General features: G+C 51.7%; 1 protein-coding gene across 3 annotated transcripts in view; it reads right to left on the bottom strand.

Annotated features, from left to right (window-relative positions):
- SLCO2B1 (solute carrier organic anion transporter family member 2B1) overlaps positions 1-14,286 on the bottom strand; it is a 47,057-nt gene that overhangs the window by 8,739 nt on the left and 24,032 nt on the right. For all 3 annotated transcript variants that reach the window (XM_042905608.1, XM_042905609.1, XM_042905610.1), the window contains 3 exons: positions 7,831-7,933; positions 4,034-4,391; positions 990-1,155 (listed from right to left, as the gene is read on the bottom strand). In XM_042905608.1, the coding sequence (XP_042761542.1) occupies positions 990-1,155; positions 4,034-4,391; positions 7,831-7,933 (627 nt within the window). The remainder of the gene's footprint in view (positions 1-989; positions 1,156-4,033; positions 4,392-7,830; positions 7,934-14,286) is intronic.

Genomic DNA, 14,286 nt, shown 5'->3' on the forward strand with positions numbered 1-14,286 from the left:
AGTGGCTAGTCTCAGTGACTTTTTTAAGGCTCACAGAGTGCACGCTGATGATTATTCTGCCCTCTCTTCCCTGCTGGGAGTCCCTTGAGGGTAGGGCCTCTTGCCTCTGGGTCTTCAGTCCCCAGCACAGGGCCTGGCACAGAGGAGGGATTCTGCGAAGGTTTGTTGACTGACTTGTTGACCGACCGGGCTCACTGTGCCAGCCTCCCCACCGTCTCCCTGTCTCCTAGCCTGCACTCTGCTCACCTTCCTCCACACTGTGGTCTCAAGTGTGATCAGACACAGATCGGACCCTGTCACTTGCCTGCTTAAAACCTATCCAAGGCTCCCCATCACTCTCTTGATACGGTCCCTACTGGTGGCCTGGCATTCAAGGTTCTTCTTTGCCCGGGCCTCGCTTTCCCTCTTTGAAACCTTATGCTTCTGCTCCAACAAGTTCTTTGCAGTTTCTTGAAATGCTGTGTGCGTGTGCCATGTGCATGTGCTCGCTCTCAGACTCTGCTTCTGCTGCTCCCCCTGCCTGGAAAGCCCTTTCCTAGGGCTTTCCTAGGATGAGTTTGCTCACTCATCCTTGAAGATCCAGCTCAAAGGCCACTTCCCAGAAAGCCTTCCAGGACCCTTCTAGGCAGGATGTATCTTCTTCTATCCTTGTCTGTACTTGTGGGGACCCTTTTTCCTGCCTACCACCACCCCTGGAATTCCTGACTTGTTTCCTTTTGCCTCTCTCCTGCACAGACAGCTGGAGCCAGATCTGGTTCACCCCTGTGCTCTGGGGCCTGGCCCATGGCTGGGCCCAGACTGGCGATAAAAGTTTATTGTGAGAATAATGTTCTACATCGGCCAACAGAAGGAGACAGACTGGCCAACAGATAGATGGAAAAACCACAGAATGAGAATGTTCAAAGATGGAGAGTGTGATGGGTGCACAAAGACAGGGAGGGGTGGAGAGCCCCAGGGAGGCAGAGGGAGCCGTCAGAGGCCGGACCCACCTGGCTTTTGTCCAGAGCCTCCTGGACCACCCGGCTTGTGCAGCCTGCCTGGCAGGGTGTGAGGTACTCCACATGGGTGCTGGGGTCGCAGATAGGGTTAAAGTCGTCCAATGGACAGGAGCAATTCCCTCTGCAGGCTGGAAACTGTTCTAGTCCAGGCAAGTTGCTGGGGGGAGAGAAAGCCAGCAGAGTTAGCCTGGATTCCTGGCCCCCTCACCCCTGCAGCCCAGCTCCCCACCCCAAGAGCGATGCCCAGATGTTTCAACTCCACTCAGAGATTTGTTCACTGTCAGGGCTGTTCCATGAAGGTGCAGTGGTGGGCACCTTGCAATGGAGATGTGCAAGCAGGGAGATGAACTAGAAGCTGCGGGAGGCCTCCCAATGGGAGAAGCAGGGAGCACGGTCAGATGGAGGCCTCTGAGACCCCTTCTAGCCCCAACAGCCTACAAGACTTTGAATTTTTGCAAGCATCTCCACTCTTCAGTGGCCCTTCTTTAGGGAACACAAGATAAACTCATCCCAGAATTTAGTCTCAGATGAAAAGTGCTTTTTTCTTGATGAGCTGGATTGCTTCCTCTTCTTAGAAAATTCTAGTTATGTGTGTTAGGACCAGTCAGGGCACCTGACTAGCTGCAGGATCACTGACCTGTCCCTGCCTCTCACTGGGCCTCAGTGTCTCCCTTAGCTCAGCTGGGGACCCCCTCCTATCACCATCCTGTAGTTTCACAACCTCTCAGCTCACATCACTACCCTGTTCACTGTGGCTACTGCAGGACTTAGTCCCGCCAATTCCCTCTGGAGGGCCTGCCCCCAAGTCCCAGGAGTGCCCCCACTCTAGTCAGCTGGGGCAAGATGGGGTGGACAGGGGCAGGAGATCAGAAGAGAGGATGAGTTCAAGGGGTAAGTCACCCTGGGAGAGGTGCAGAGGGGGCCCCTGGGACTCAGAATGTGACCTGACTTCATAACTAAGAGGGAGAAAACCTGCCAGGGAACCTATGGCCAGGCTACAGAGGAGGCCAGAGTGGTCCTGTGGGCTTAGGGTGGGTATGGACAGAGTGGCAGGCCTGGCCAGCTTTGTGCCATCCCGGTTCCCTGGAGAAGAGGCCCAGCAGGGGCAGGGGAAGTGAGTAGGACAACCGTTGAGTCAGCCAGCCTGTAGCCAGAGTTGGGACGGGGTGGGAGAGCATCAGGGCAGAGGTGAGTTCTACTCCTTCTCCTTCCCTCAGGTAGGGGTCTGCCTCCAACAGTGTGGGGGGGGGGCGGGGTGTGGAGATCATCTCTCCCTCCTTTTCTGCCAGGCAGGGGAGGGAATGGGCTGGCACTGCTGGAACTGAGGCTGCACCAGGGGACTCCATCCAGGGGCAGATACTCATCAGGAAGGCCGAGTGGATATGAGAGCTGGGGGCTCTTCCTCAGCGCCTTGCTCCTGTGGGGAGAGCCCTGGCTTCAGGCTCGGCCCCTCCCAGCTGGACAGCCCTGGGTGGGTGACTTCACCTCTCTGAGCCTCTCTATCCTCATCTGTGAAATGGGGATAATGATAGGACCCATCTCAGAGATCCTGTGAAGATTCAATGAGACAGAATATGGGAAGAACTGGGCGGGACGCTGGGAGCATGGGAGACCCTCAGTTCTTCGCAGCTGTAAGTATCATTAGTTGGGCTGGAATATGAGAAATTTTCCTTAATTTGCTCAGTTTGTCCCAAAAGGCTTCTTCAATGAATTAGAGCCCAAAGCTGAGTTGAGTGAATTGCACAAAGAGGAGAACACAGTGAGATGAGATGTCAGAATCAAGGTGAGAGGCAGAAGGGAAGGGAAATTGGCATGTGTGCTAGGTGACTTTTTTCCATTTCCTTTTTGCAAAACTGGTGCTAAAATATCCATTTGCTCTTTACAAATCATTTAAAGGCTCTGGCTCGCTCCTCAAACAGGGGACTTTAGAGGGCCTGGCTAAAGTTCCACCAGCCGTGCCTTGAACAAGGGCTCTGCAGACAGGAGGCAGCAGAGTCGCCTCAATGGGAAAAGAAGGGAGAAGGAAGGAGGGGAAGGGAAAGGGAGATGGGGGAGAGGTTTTATTGTGGGACCAGGGACAGAGGGAAGAGCTGAGCATTTCTGGGCCCTGAGCTGTGCCTCCTGCAGGTGGGGAGAGATGGCATGTGGGTGGAGGGAGGAAGTGCCCAGAGAGAGGTGGGCACGGAGACAACTGGGGAATTCTAGCTGCATCTTGGGCCAGCCTGAGCCTGGAGCAGTTCCCGGGAAAAGTGAAATCATTCTGAAGAGGCAGCAATGTATCTTCCAACATCCTCTCGAAGACAGACCCCACTGGGAGAGGGCATTTGCCTGCGGCAGGGTGGGGGGACAAAGAGATGGAGAAGGGAGATAGGCATCAGAGGCTTTCCTCCTGGTACTGCCCAGATGTGGAAAAAGAACTCTATAAAGGTTTAAGGTCGTGGGACAACAGAATTTTAGTTGCCAGGCTCTAAAAACCCCAAATCTTTGAGGTCTGTAAGCCAACTCTTTCCTAGAGCTTAAGCCCCTTCTGCAGCATCCGTGATAGATGGCTTCCAGCCCCCTGCTCACCCCCTCTCTCTATACTCCTGCCCCCCCTTTCCCAGGGATGGAGAGTATGCAGGCTCCCAGGCCAGCCTTTCTTCTGGCCAGAAACAAAGTGTTCCTCAGGCTGAGCTGGGTCCTGCTCTCTGACGTGGCCTCTGTCTCACCTCCCCTTGGCTCACAGGGCTTGGCCACTCTGGAGATGCCATCCCCACAAGTGGCTTTGCCCTGCCTTGGCTTCCATCTCTCCGCAGACCCAAACTGTCTTGTCTGTGATGTTCCCTGCCCCTTCTAGTGATGTCTAACACCTTCACTGGAGACCCGGAGACAGAAGCCCCACTGCTCTGAAGGTAGGTGCGGAGGGGAGGAGAAGGTGCTGGTGGAAAGTGAGATTTGAGGTAGATGGGTCCCCTAATTCATCTGGCCTTGTCTTGGCCCCCTCCCTGACACGTCTCCCCGCCTGCTTATGCTCACGCGCTCTCGCATACACTCACCCAGGCTCGTGGGTGATGCCTGCAATCTGGTGGGTAGGGCAGCCCATGAAAAAGAGGGGCAGGCTGAGAAGTAAGCAGAACAGCGCCCCCAGCAGGCAGAGGGCTCCACAGCGCATGGGGCCCAGGTGGAGGCGCTTGACCAGCATGCCCCCGACCACGATGCCTATAATGGCCGATGGGATGGTGAGGCCGCCTATGAGCAAGTTGGCGTAGGACGCTGTGACGGAAAACTGGCGCTCCAGGAACTTGGGCAAGAAGGTGGCCATGCCTGCCACCATGGATGACATGCACACCTGAGACAGGACCACCAGCAGGAAGATGGGGTGGCGCAGGGTCCGCAGCAGCACCCTGGGGAACACTGTTGGGGAAGCGGGGAGAAGGTCAGAGTGGGCAGGCCAGCCATTCTTTCATTTCTGTCCCATCCTGCCCTGTTCAGTTTAGACAGATCTATTCCTTCCATCCCATCTCATTTCATTCTACTGCATTCGCTTCTATCCCATTACAATGGACTCCTGTCCATTTAATTCTATTCTGTTTTTGAAACTCAGTTTCATTACATTCCATTGAGTTAGATTGCACACTATTTAATCATGCTTCTTTCCGTTTGATTCTATCCAAACTTTGATTCCATGTAGTTCTATTGGATTCTAGTTCATTCATCTCATCCCACCTCATTCCATTTCTACCCATTCACATCGTAGTTTTCCCACTTAGTCCTTTTCATCCTGTCCTGCTCTAGCTCTTTCCAAGCCAACCTGGCCCTTCGTCTTCCCTCTGGTGTCCCCAGCACAAAACAGAAATAGTTATATTTCTCCATAGCACTTTACCTAACATACCACATGTTTCACTCACTCAGCCAGTTTCTAGTCGCTCCACTAGAATATAAACTTCTTTTAGAGCAGGGGGATTTTTGACTGTTATGTTAATTGCTGAATCTCCAGAGCCTGGGGCATAGCAGACACTCAATAAATATTTATGGAATAAAGGAGGGAATGAACAAATGGACAAACAGTCCCATATATGATCAACTATCAAGATGCTGGAGCAGGACCAAGACCTCCAGAGAAGGAGAACACTGAGCAGGCTCAGTGCTGGGTGGCTTCTCAAGGCAGGACAGGGGTAGGGCCTGAAGAACGGGTCTGAAGGAAAAGGAATCCCTATAGGGACGCAGCAGGGACAAAGGCACGGAGAAAGGCATAGAAGTGACGGGTCTGGCTTTGACGACCTCCCCGGTCTCCTTTTAGCTCCTAAACTGATGTCCAGCATACAGGTTTCCTCACTGCAAATCTGCTAACCCAAAGGGCATGTAACATGGGGTAAGTCTGAAAGAGCTTCGGGGCCTTCATCAGCTGGGGCAGCCAGGGTGACAGCCAAGAATGCTTCCTGTTCTAACATGCGCAACTCTCTCTCCACTAACATCAAAAGAGAAAAGACGTGTTTCTGCCTGCAGGAGGGGAGGTGGAAGTTAACTGGAGGCGTAGGGGAGAGAGGAGGAAAGGCCTTTCCAAGATCAGAGGAGCGAATGGGACTGGTAGGGAAAGACAGCCATGGGGCTCTTCTGGGCCAAGTGGGGGGTCCCTTTTGTTCCTGCAGTGGCAGGACTAGGGCCTCTGTCACTTGAGATCTCTGTCTGTCCTTAGAGCATGGCCAGAGCACAGTCAGCTGGCCCTCTGGCCCTCTGGCCCTCTGGCCCTCTGGGCCAGGCCAGGAACTGTTTCCTTAGGCGCCAGAAAATAAAGACAAATCATCTAGGCAGGGTGGGTAGGAGCTGGGGCTGTGGAATCCCCCTTCCTTGTCCCAGGCCTGCTTCCTGTCCTGAGTCCCTGCCACGCAGCGCATTCAGCCAGCACTTGGAATGAGAAGGTATCACATGTGGCCTTTACCCCAAACAGCTGCTCTGGCCTCCTTCCCTCCCATGAGCTACCCTGGCCAGGACTGGCCTCATTGTACAGACGGTACCATAGAACTCACCCAAGTTCACCTAGAGAGGCCAGGCCATGGCCAGGAGTTTCCAGAGGTTTCCTAACTCCGAATGTAAAGGTCATTCTGTCTGCTATTACCTCCCCTGCCTCTCCCACATTCCTGTGCCCCCTCTGGTTGCCTGACTCCAGAGGTCTGTCTCCTTGTTTCTATCCCATTCTCCTGTGCTAATCATTGCAGTGCACTTTGTACCCATCCTCTATCTCTCTTCAACATCTTCAGCCTATCCCTAGAACAGATGGAAAATTCCTAGAGGCAGGGCTATGCCTTTCACTTAGATAGGGATACCTAAAGGGGAACTCCAGGGGCAACTCCATTAGGTAGCTACCTCCCTTAGCTGAGTACAGTGTCTCCTCTATCACATAAGCTAGGGCTTCTCCCCATTCAGAGACCATGTCTTTCTTATCAGACAGGAGCCTCTCACAGCTCAGAGGCCAGGTCTTCCCTCACTTTAGGGACTATGTTTCTCCCATTGGTCAAGGGCCTCCCTTAACTCAACAATAGTATCTCTCCCATCAGACAGGGGCCTCCTCCAGCACAGAGGCCACCTCTCCTCCATTAGACAAAGCATTTTCTCCCTCCATTCAGGGTCTATGTATCCTCCATTAGACATCCCCCCCCCCACCCCCCAGCACAGAGATTGTGTCTCTCTCATTGAATAGGATCTCTCCCAGCACAGGGACTATGTTTCCCCCAGACAAGGACCTTCTCTAACTCAGGGACTGTTTTCCCCTAAGAGTTTAGGCCTCCTGCAGCTAAGGGCCATGATTCCTCCTCCCTCTGGCTCCCCCATGGTCCCATATGGTCAAGGCCAAACCTCAGGTCACAATGATCTCCCCAGAACTCAGCAGTAAAGCTCAGAAGTCAAGCTTGCTGACCAACTTCAGGGCCTATGGCTAGCCCTGCCTCAATCTCCTCTAGGCTCATGGAGAAGCTGAAACAGCCAGAGACCATCTGCCCAGGACACCCATTCCAGGATCCAATTTCAGTGATTGGCCCCAGCTTCCCTTTGGGCAGAAGCCAAAGCAGTGATTAATAAACTCTCCTATGGAGAGTGTGCTGGGGCCTTCCAGCAGCTGTGGGTGATCTGAGGTTAGGAAGTCAAAGCCCCTCCTGTCTCTAGGCCCAGCCCCGTGGGGTCCAGCTCCCTCCCCCGCCCCCCCGCCCACATGTCCTGGGGATACTGAAGAACTGGGGGCTGGATTACTGGCATCCCAACAAGTCTTAGGACACACTTCCAAGAATTGGGCCTAATTTACTTCCTCTTTCAAAAGTCCTCAGTGGGGGCAGGGATGGGTGTTGAAGCAAACCCTGTGGTTATCACCCTCCTAAACCATAGGCAGCTCATGTCCCAGGACATGGTCAGAATAATAGCAATAGGGCACGGGTGGTAATCGAAATAATAATTGCACCTTATATAAGTAAAGTTGTTTTTTTTTTTGTATTATACAAAAGGCATTCCATTCATCACCCCATTTGCTTCTCCTAATAGTCCTTGAGAGAAGCAGAGCAAGGATTATTGGCCCTGAGGGTTCAGAGAGCTGAGAGGAGGGAGAGCCAGGCTTGTTGGGGGAAGGAGAGGAGTAGCACTTGAGCTTGACCTAGAGGGACAAGGAAGATTTTGATAGATAGCAATAAAAACTGATGTTCCAGCCAGAGGGGATCATATAAGCAAAGACTTACAGGAGCGTATGGTGCTCATGAGGGGCCTGTAGGTGTGAAAGATAAATCAAGAAGGGCAGGAAGGGGCTGGATCCCGTGCAGCCTCAAATGCCCCTCTGGGCCCCTTCCCCATATCCTGGCCTGAGCTCTCTTACCTTTGATAAACTGGATCACAGTCAGGTCTGGTGCAATCTGGACTAGGCCATCCTGCTTCTCTAGAGGTTCCTGCAGACTCTGCTCAGAGGGAGAATCTTCACCCTGGAAGACACACAACCCAGGCAGTCAGCTGGATGCCAGACATTCTGCCCAGATATGCCTGTTGGTGCGGAAACACTCTGAAAGAGAAGAGGGTATGGGGCTGTCACCTCATTGGGAGCAATAGGGGCCAGCAGTGTTCCATTTATTCTTGGCTCTGAACAGGACTGCTGGCTGGGGGTGAGACCTCTCTGGTGCCTCAACACCCTGTAAGACCTCAGGACCTTTGCTTCACCTTGGTGGGGGAACCCTAAGAAAGGCTGAAGTTGAGTGTCTTGCTAATCCAGCAAGATGGGCATTCAGAGTAGAAGGTAAGTTGATTTGAAGAGAAAATAACGATCTTACATATACATGTACGTCCAAGTCAAACCTTGTTCAGGGTCTCTCTTCTGCTGGGCTCTGAGCTCTGCAAGAGCTCAGGGATCATCTTTATCTTATTCTCTGTTGAAACCTTGGTGCCTAGCATAGGGCCTGAGGTAAAATAGTGGGCCTCTGATAAATATCCATGAAAAGAAGAAACGCAACAGATGTCTCTAACAGGCAATGGGTGCGGCCAATGCTGGCCTCTTGGAAGAAAAATGAGATCAAAAGGAGATGCTAATGTGATGTAGGCAAGCTTGTACACTGCTCAGAAGTAGGTTCAGTTTGGTTCGGAATAGGGCAAAACGTCCACACTGAGTACCCCAGGGGCCTAGCAGAATGGGGATTCCAGGATATGCCAGGCCACCAGTATGTGGGCTCCTGCTCCATCCTCCCTGGGACCTGCAAAGGAAGGGGTCTTACACTTCACACCTGAGCAAAGAAGCTGCGAAGTGAGGTAACTTGCTCAACATTGCACAGAACTATGATCTGAGCTCAAGCTTACCTGAGTAGAAAACTCATGCTTTATCCACTAAGCCCTGTGAGTTGGAGGCCCTGATGCAAGACAGGCAGAATTGGGAGGCACCTTTGTGGTGTTATGTGGAGGGGCCTGAGAGCCCACACTTTGGGTCTTACCCACTCTGGGTAAGTTACCGGGGGTCTGTTATTCATTTATACCTTCGAGTTGTGCTGACACAGCAGCCACCGGCCATGTGTGGTCACTGAGCACCAGGATTATGTCTTGTCCAAACTGAGATGTGCCATGAATACCAAATACAGGCTGCATTTCAAAGACTTCGTATGAAAAAGATGGGAAAATACCTCGTCATTAGTTTTTTTCATATTTATGATGTGCTAAAATGAGAATATTTTAGATATAGTGGGTTAACTTAATTATTAAAATTAATGTCTTTAACTTTCGAATGTGCTGCCAGAACATTTAGAATTACATATGTGGTTCACATAATATTTCTTTTGGACACACTGTCTTTAAGAAAATCAGGGAATCTCCTTACGCCTTTCTTAGTCCTAGCTAAGCTATGGAGGGCGGTGCAGGAAGGTCCTGGGACCCCAGGGAGGGGTACTAGGCCTGGGGTACTTCCCAGAAATAGAAGCAGGAAGCAGGAAGGGCTAAGGTAAACTATTAACTTCCCAGCATTTCTTATCAGGGATGGAAGGACAGGCTCGACCTTTGGACAGGCAGAACCTTGTGAGTTCCTTGTTTTCATGTAAACAGTAGAGTCAACCACAGTGTCTGCCTGTACAACCCGATATGGTCTACCCAGCACTTTCACATCCACTGTGTCATCTGATTCCCGTAGCAGTCTGGTGAAGGGGTTATTACCGCACCTATTTCGCAGAAAAGGAAACTGAGGCCCCAGAAGGGGAAGTGTCACCTGGGGAGCAATGGGCAGAGCAGGTTCTCAAATGTGGGTCCTATAGTACCACACTGTCTCATGCTGTGAAAAAGAGCATGGGGTTTGGAGACAAGAGGGGAGAGGCAGACCTTCAGGAGCTGGGAGGTCAGGGAAGGCATCCAGGAGAAGTGAGGTTTGAGATTTGTGGACTGGAAGGAAGAGGTTATTTGAAGCAAGGGCATAGTCTAGCAGGAGTGTGGCTGGGGCAAGGGGTCTATCAGTGCACAAAGTGATGGGGAAGCCATCCTGACTATGGGTAAGAGTTGCTGGGGCAGGAGCTGGGCGGTTGGGAGCGCCATGCTAAGGGACTTTACTTGGGCCTTATCTGGTAGGTACTGGGAGCACTGACCTAGCTCCAGTCCTGTGTTCTCCACAAGTTCCCGCCTCTCTCTCCAGATCTGTTCTGAGAACTCCTGACTAAGAGCCAGCTCCTGAAACCAAAAGCCTTGTGATTTGGAGTTGGACACATCTGGTTGTGGTTTGCCCAGGTCAGCAGGCCTGCGCTAGTGACCTGGTTAGAACTTCCCCTCTCGGGGCCATGTGTTGACTGCTGCAAGCCTGCAGGACATCGGACACCATGTGTGGTCCCCCACATGAAAGGACCCTGTCTGCCGGGCCTCCAGGGAGTCATCCTCAGAGGAAGCTGGGTTCCTGGAAAGCTCTATGTGGAGCTGTGACCCCAGCCCCATGGAGCCACGCTGATCCTGGCAGGTGATGCCCTCAGCTTCCATCACAGGTGGCCACGGCAAGCAGCCACAGGGAATGGGGTTATCTGCTAGACTTCCTACCTGCTGCGGGAGGGAGGTCGTGTTTCTAGCAGAGTGCCTAGAGATCTGAGCTTCACAGAAGATTGTGACATGCTTCGGGCTTTCTCGTATTGAGATCCGTGCAACAGGCCATGCCTCTCTTTTCCCTTTGACTACCAGAAAGCTCAGAACCAAATAAGTGGTTCAGTTATAACAACTGACTTCATCTTTGTGGTCCATGCTCCTATGTTTCTCTCTCTCATTCTGGCAAACTTTTGCTGCTGTTTCTATTTTCTTGCTTCTTGGTCTCGGCTGAGCGATTCAGCCCAGGTCCTGCAATGCTCTTCCTGGGTCTGAATCCCAGCTCCACCATTCACTAGCCATGTGGTCGGGTTATTTAATCTTTCTGTAACTCGGCACCTCAGGTGTTAAATGGGGGTAATAGCTGCATCTACTTCATGGGTGGATTACAAGGATTAAATGAGATAATACATACCAAGGGCTTAGAACAATGCATGGTACAGAGTAGGCAATAGATGTCAGCCTAACTCCCCACTCTTTTATTAGCACTGTACGTGAATTTGGTGTGAGCTGTAAGAAGAATATTAGAAAAAAAAGATAATTTTTCCATTATTTTCAAAACTCTAAAGAGCTGGCTGGAGCAGAGAAAGATACTAAGAACAAGCATTCCTGGTTGTCAGGCATTGAACAACCCACTTCACACTTTGTTTCATTCTTACAAAACCCCCAAGATGTGAACGTTGTTATTATACCCATTTTATGGATTGCAGAATTGTAAGTGCAGAGGCAGGATTCATACCCAGGCTGGTTTGGTACAGACACCATATGTCTAACTCCTGTTGCTGGCCTCCCGGTAGGCCGGCACTCAGACACCTCAGGCACCAAGGAAACTCTTGGGCCAGATCAGCTTTCAGTCAGCTCTCTTCTTTAGCCTCAGTCTCCTTGGCAGTCAAACGGAGGTATTGGACTAGATCGGTGTTTTGAAAACTGGGTTTTTAGCAGCAAAACCTTTTCCCCAATTGAAACCTCACTCCAAAGACTGGTACAAAAACACATAAAAGTAGAATCTGTCTGATTGAAGTGTGTGTGTGTGTGTGTGTGTGTATGTGTGTGTGTATGCGCGTGTGCATATGCACGTGTGTGTTCAGGGAGGTGGAAGGCCCTTAGTTCTACTGGGGACACCTCTCTTCAATCTCCATATGGTGGCACCCTTGGGGTTCTCCCTACGGTGGCACCTTTGGGGTTCTGTTGAAACCACTCAAGCAGGTCACCCCAAAGTGCCTTCCAGCCTCAGTGTTTGAGGAAGCTCTGATCTACACCAGGCCATGAAGCGGGGAGGACTCACTATAGCCCTTTGGGCCAAGACCTGGCCTTATATAGACTGGTGCAAGGTGGGGTGGTACTAGTCCAGCTCTGGGAACAACCTTGACCCTCTCTGGGCCTGAATCCCTCCATCTGTAAGATAGAGTGGGGGTTGAACTGGATGATCACACAAGACCTTCTACCTTAGAGAGTTGAGGAGGGGTGGGGGTGGGGGGTAGTCACAAGGCCTGGGTTGCTAGGGACATGAGCCAGCCTAGGCTGCTGGCAGTTACTGCAAGGGAGAGGTACCAGGCATAAGAGAGACACAAGTCACCTTGGACCTCACAGGGGCTGTAAAAGGAGCACAAAGTCCAAAGGGAACAGAAGCCTCCTAGCTGGCCGTAAGTCCTAGGCTTTAAGGGCCATTGCTACTGCCCACTCCTGTCCCCATCCTTGACCATTCTCCCAAAGAAGCACATCAGGTTAACAATTGGGAGGAAACAGATTTCACAGACTCCTAGACTCATAGGCCCAAATTGTAACCATGTAGAAATATGAATTTTTGGAGTCACAGACCATATGAGGCATAGAATCTTAGAATAATAGAACACAAGTACTTGAGAATCTTTACTAGAAATACAAAATTTAGAACTTTATAATATTAGAATCCCAGACTCTGAGAGACAGCCTAGAATGACAGACATGGAGACTCCTGGGAAATTGGAACCGAGAGAAGGTGACAGAAGCCAGCGGTGCTCAGAGGCTGGGCAGGGACAGGGGATCTCGAAGGATGAGACCTTTGTCAGCCCCTTGCCTAGACCCAAGGGTAGGCACTAAGAGGGACCTGAGGGTGTGGAGGGCAAAGGAGTGTTGCTGATTGAATGGGGTCCTAATGGGACCAGATGACCTGCTGGGGAGCCCCTGAGAGGCCATTTCTACTCCACAGGCTCTAGAGAGCCATCTGCCAGGAGTCCTGGGGCTTGACTTAGAGACTGTCTGGTTATAGACAGGGTGACTGTGGCTTGCAGAAAGGTAAGATCTGCCCTGGTTCACTTTGAGAAGGATGTCTGGTAGCCACCAGGAGGCCACAGACACATGGGCAGAATCAAAGGCAGGCAAGCAGAGCTTTTGCCCCTTCATGTCCGTGTAGCCTCCCCCATCTACCATCGTATAGTCTTCTCTGTGGAGACTGTTCATGCTCCCCTCCCTGTAGGCAGAGAACTCTAAGCACCGACCCTGGAGAAACCTGAGCTGTCAGTCAGTCATCCCCCTGTCTGAGTCTGGCCTTCCTTCATTACCTGAGAGCTTCTTGGGGCAGAGGCTGTGGACGGCACCCTTTTCTCCCACAGGGAAAGGGCTCACGTACTGCTCCAGAGATAGGGAGCCATTCTCGAGGAGAAGAAGACGTCCTCGAATCTGGTAAACCCTTGTCCAATCTTCTGCCCGTTTTAGAGATAAGGAGACTGAGGTCAGAGACCTTCGCCGGGTCACACAACCCTTATATTACATACCATCACACCACCTTTAAAAACTGCATTTGCTATAGGAGGGTATTTAGGGGACCCCTGAGCCTGGGAGAAGATGCTTGAAGGGATGTGAGAAATAGCCTCCCTTCACTTTTCCCCCTGCCTGTTCCCGCTCTCTACAGAAGCTACACTTCCCATGTCTGTGGGCCTGGACTTTCTGGCTGCCAGTTCTGCCTAATTGGGCCCTTCCTCTTCGTCCATCTACCTCCTCTTCAGTGGCCTGAGTGGGCTGGGCCAGTCTGAGTAACTGCGAGCGGAGCTGGCCAAGGCAGCTTCAAGGAGGCGGGGGAACAATTCCTCCCACATCAATATTTATTGCCTGAGAGCTGCTGGAAGCAGATCATCATGTTCTCAGCCTTCGGTTCTTTTTTAAGAACCTCTCACCCCCTTCCTTCCTCACTCCCCATCCCCAATGTGCTGACAGAATGAATCCAGACAGCCAGACAGGTTCACAGCCGGGGAGCCAGGGTTTCAAAGCATCACAGAGATGCAGCTCTTAAAACCCAAATCTCTGCATCACAGCAGCTTCAACTCCAAAAACTGTGCCTTCTTAGACTTCGAGGCACACAGTATATTGCTCCAGGAATCCAACCTCAGTGTCTTCCATGACAGAACAGAATGGGGAAATGACTGGCTCAAGGTCACACAACTGACACATGCCTCACCCTTGCTTCTCCCACAGATGCCACCCCATGGCTCAGGTGGTTGTTCTCTGCTCAGATTTAAGGCCCAACTTGGAGACTGCCCATAACCAAAAACCCAGGTTCTTCTCTTTCTCTATGACTACCCCTACTTCTAAGAACTCATCTCCAAGTTCTAGGAATCCTTACCTCATTCAAATTCTGGCCTGAGCTAGGCAGAACCAGTAAGTGCCATGTGTGATTTCAAGCTGTCTTCTTCCCGTGAAACTGGTCCCTCTGCAGGGCCTGCCTTCCCCTGCCTCCAAGCCCAGCATCAGCCCAGCCCTGCACCATCTTGGATGC

The sequence above is a fragment of the Panthera leo genome, chromosome D1 (genome assembly GCF_018350215.1).
Source record: "Panthera leo isolate Ple1 chromosome D1, P.leo_Ple1_pat1.1, whole genome shotgun sequence".
NCBI lineage: Eukaryota > Metazoa > Chordata > Mammalia > Carnivora > Felidae > Panthera > Panthera leo.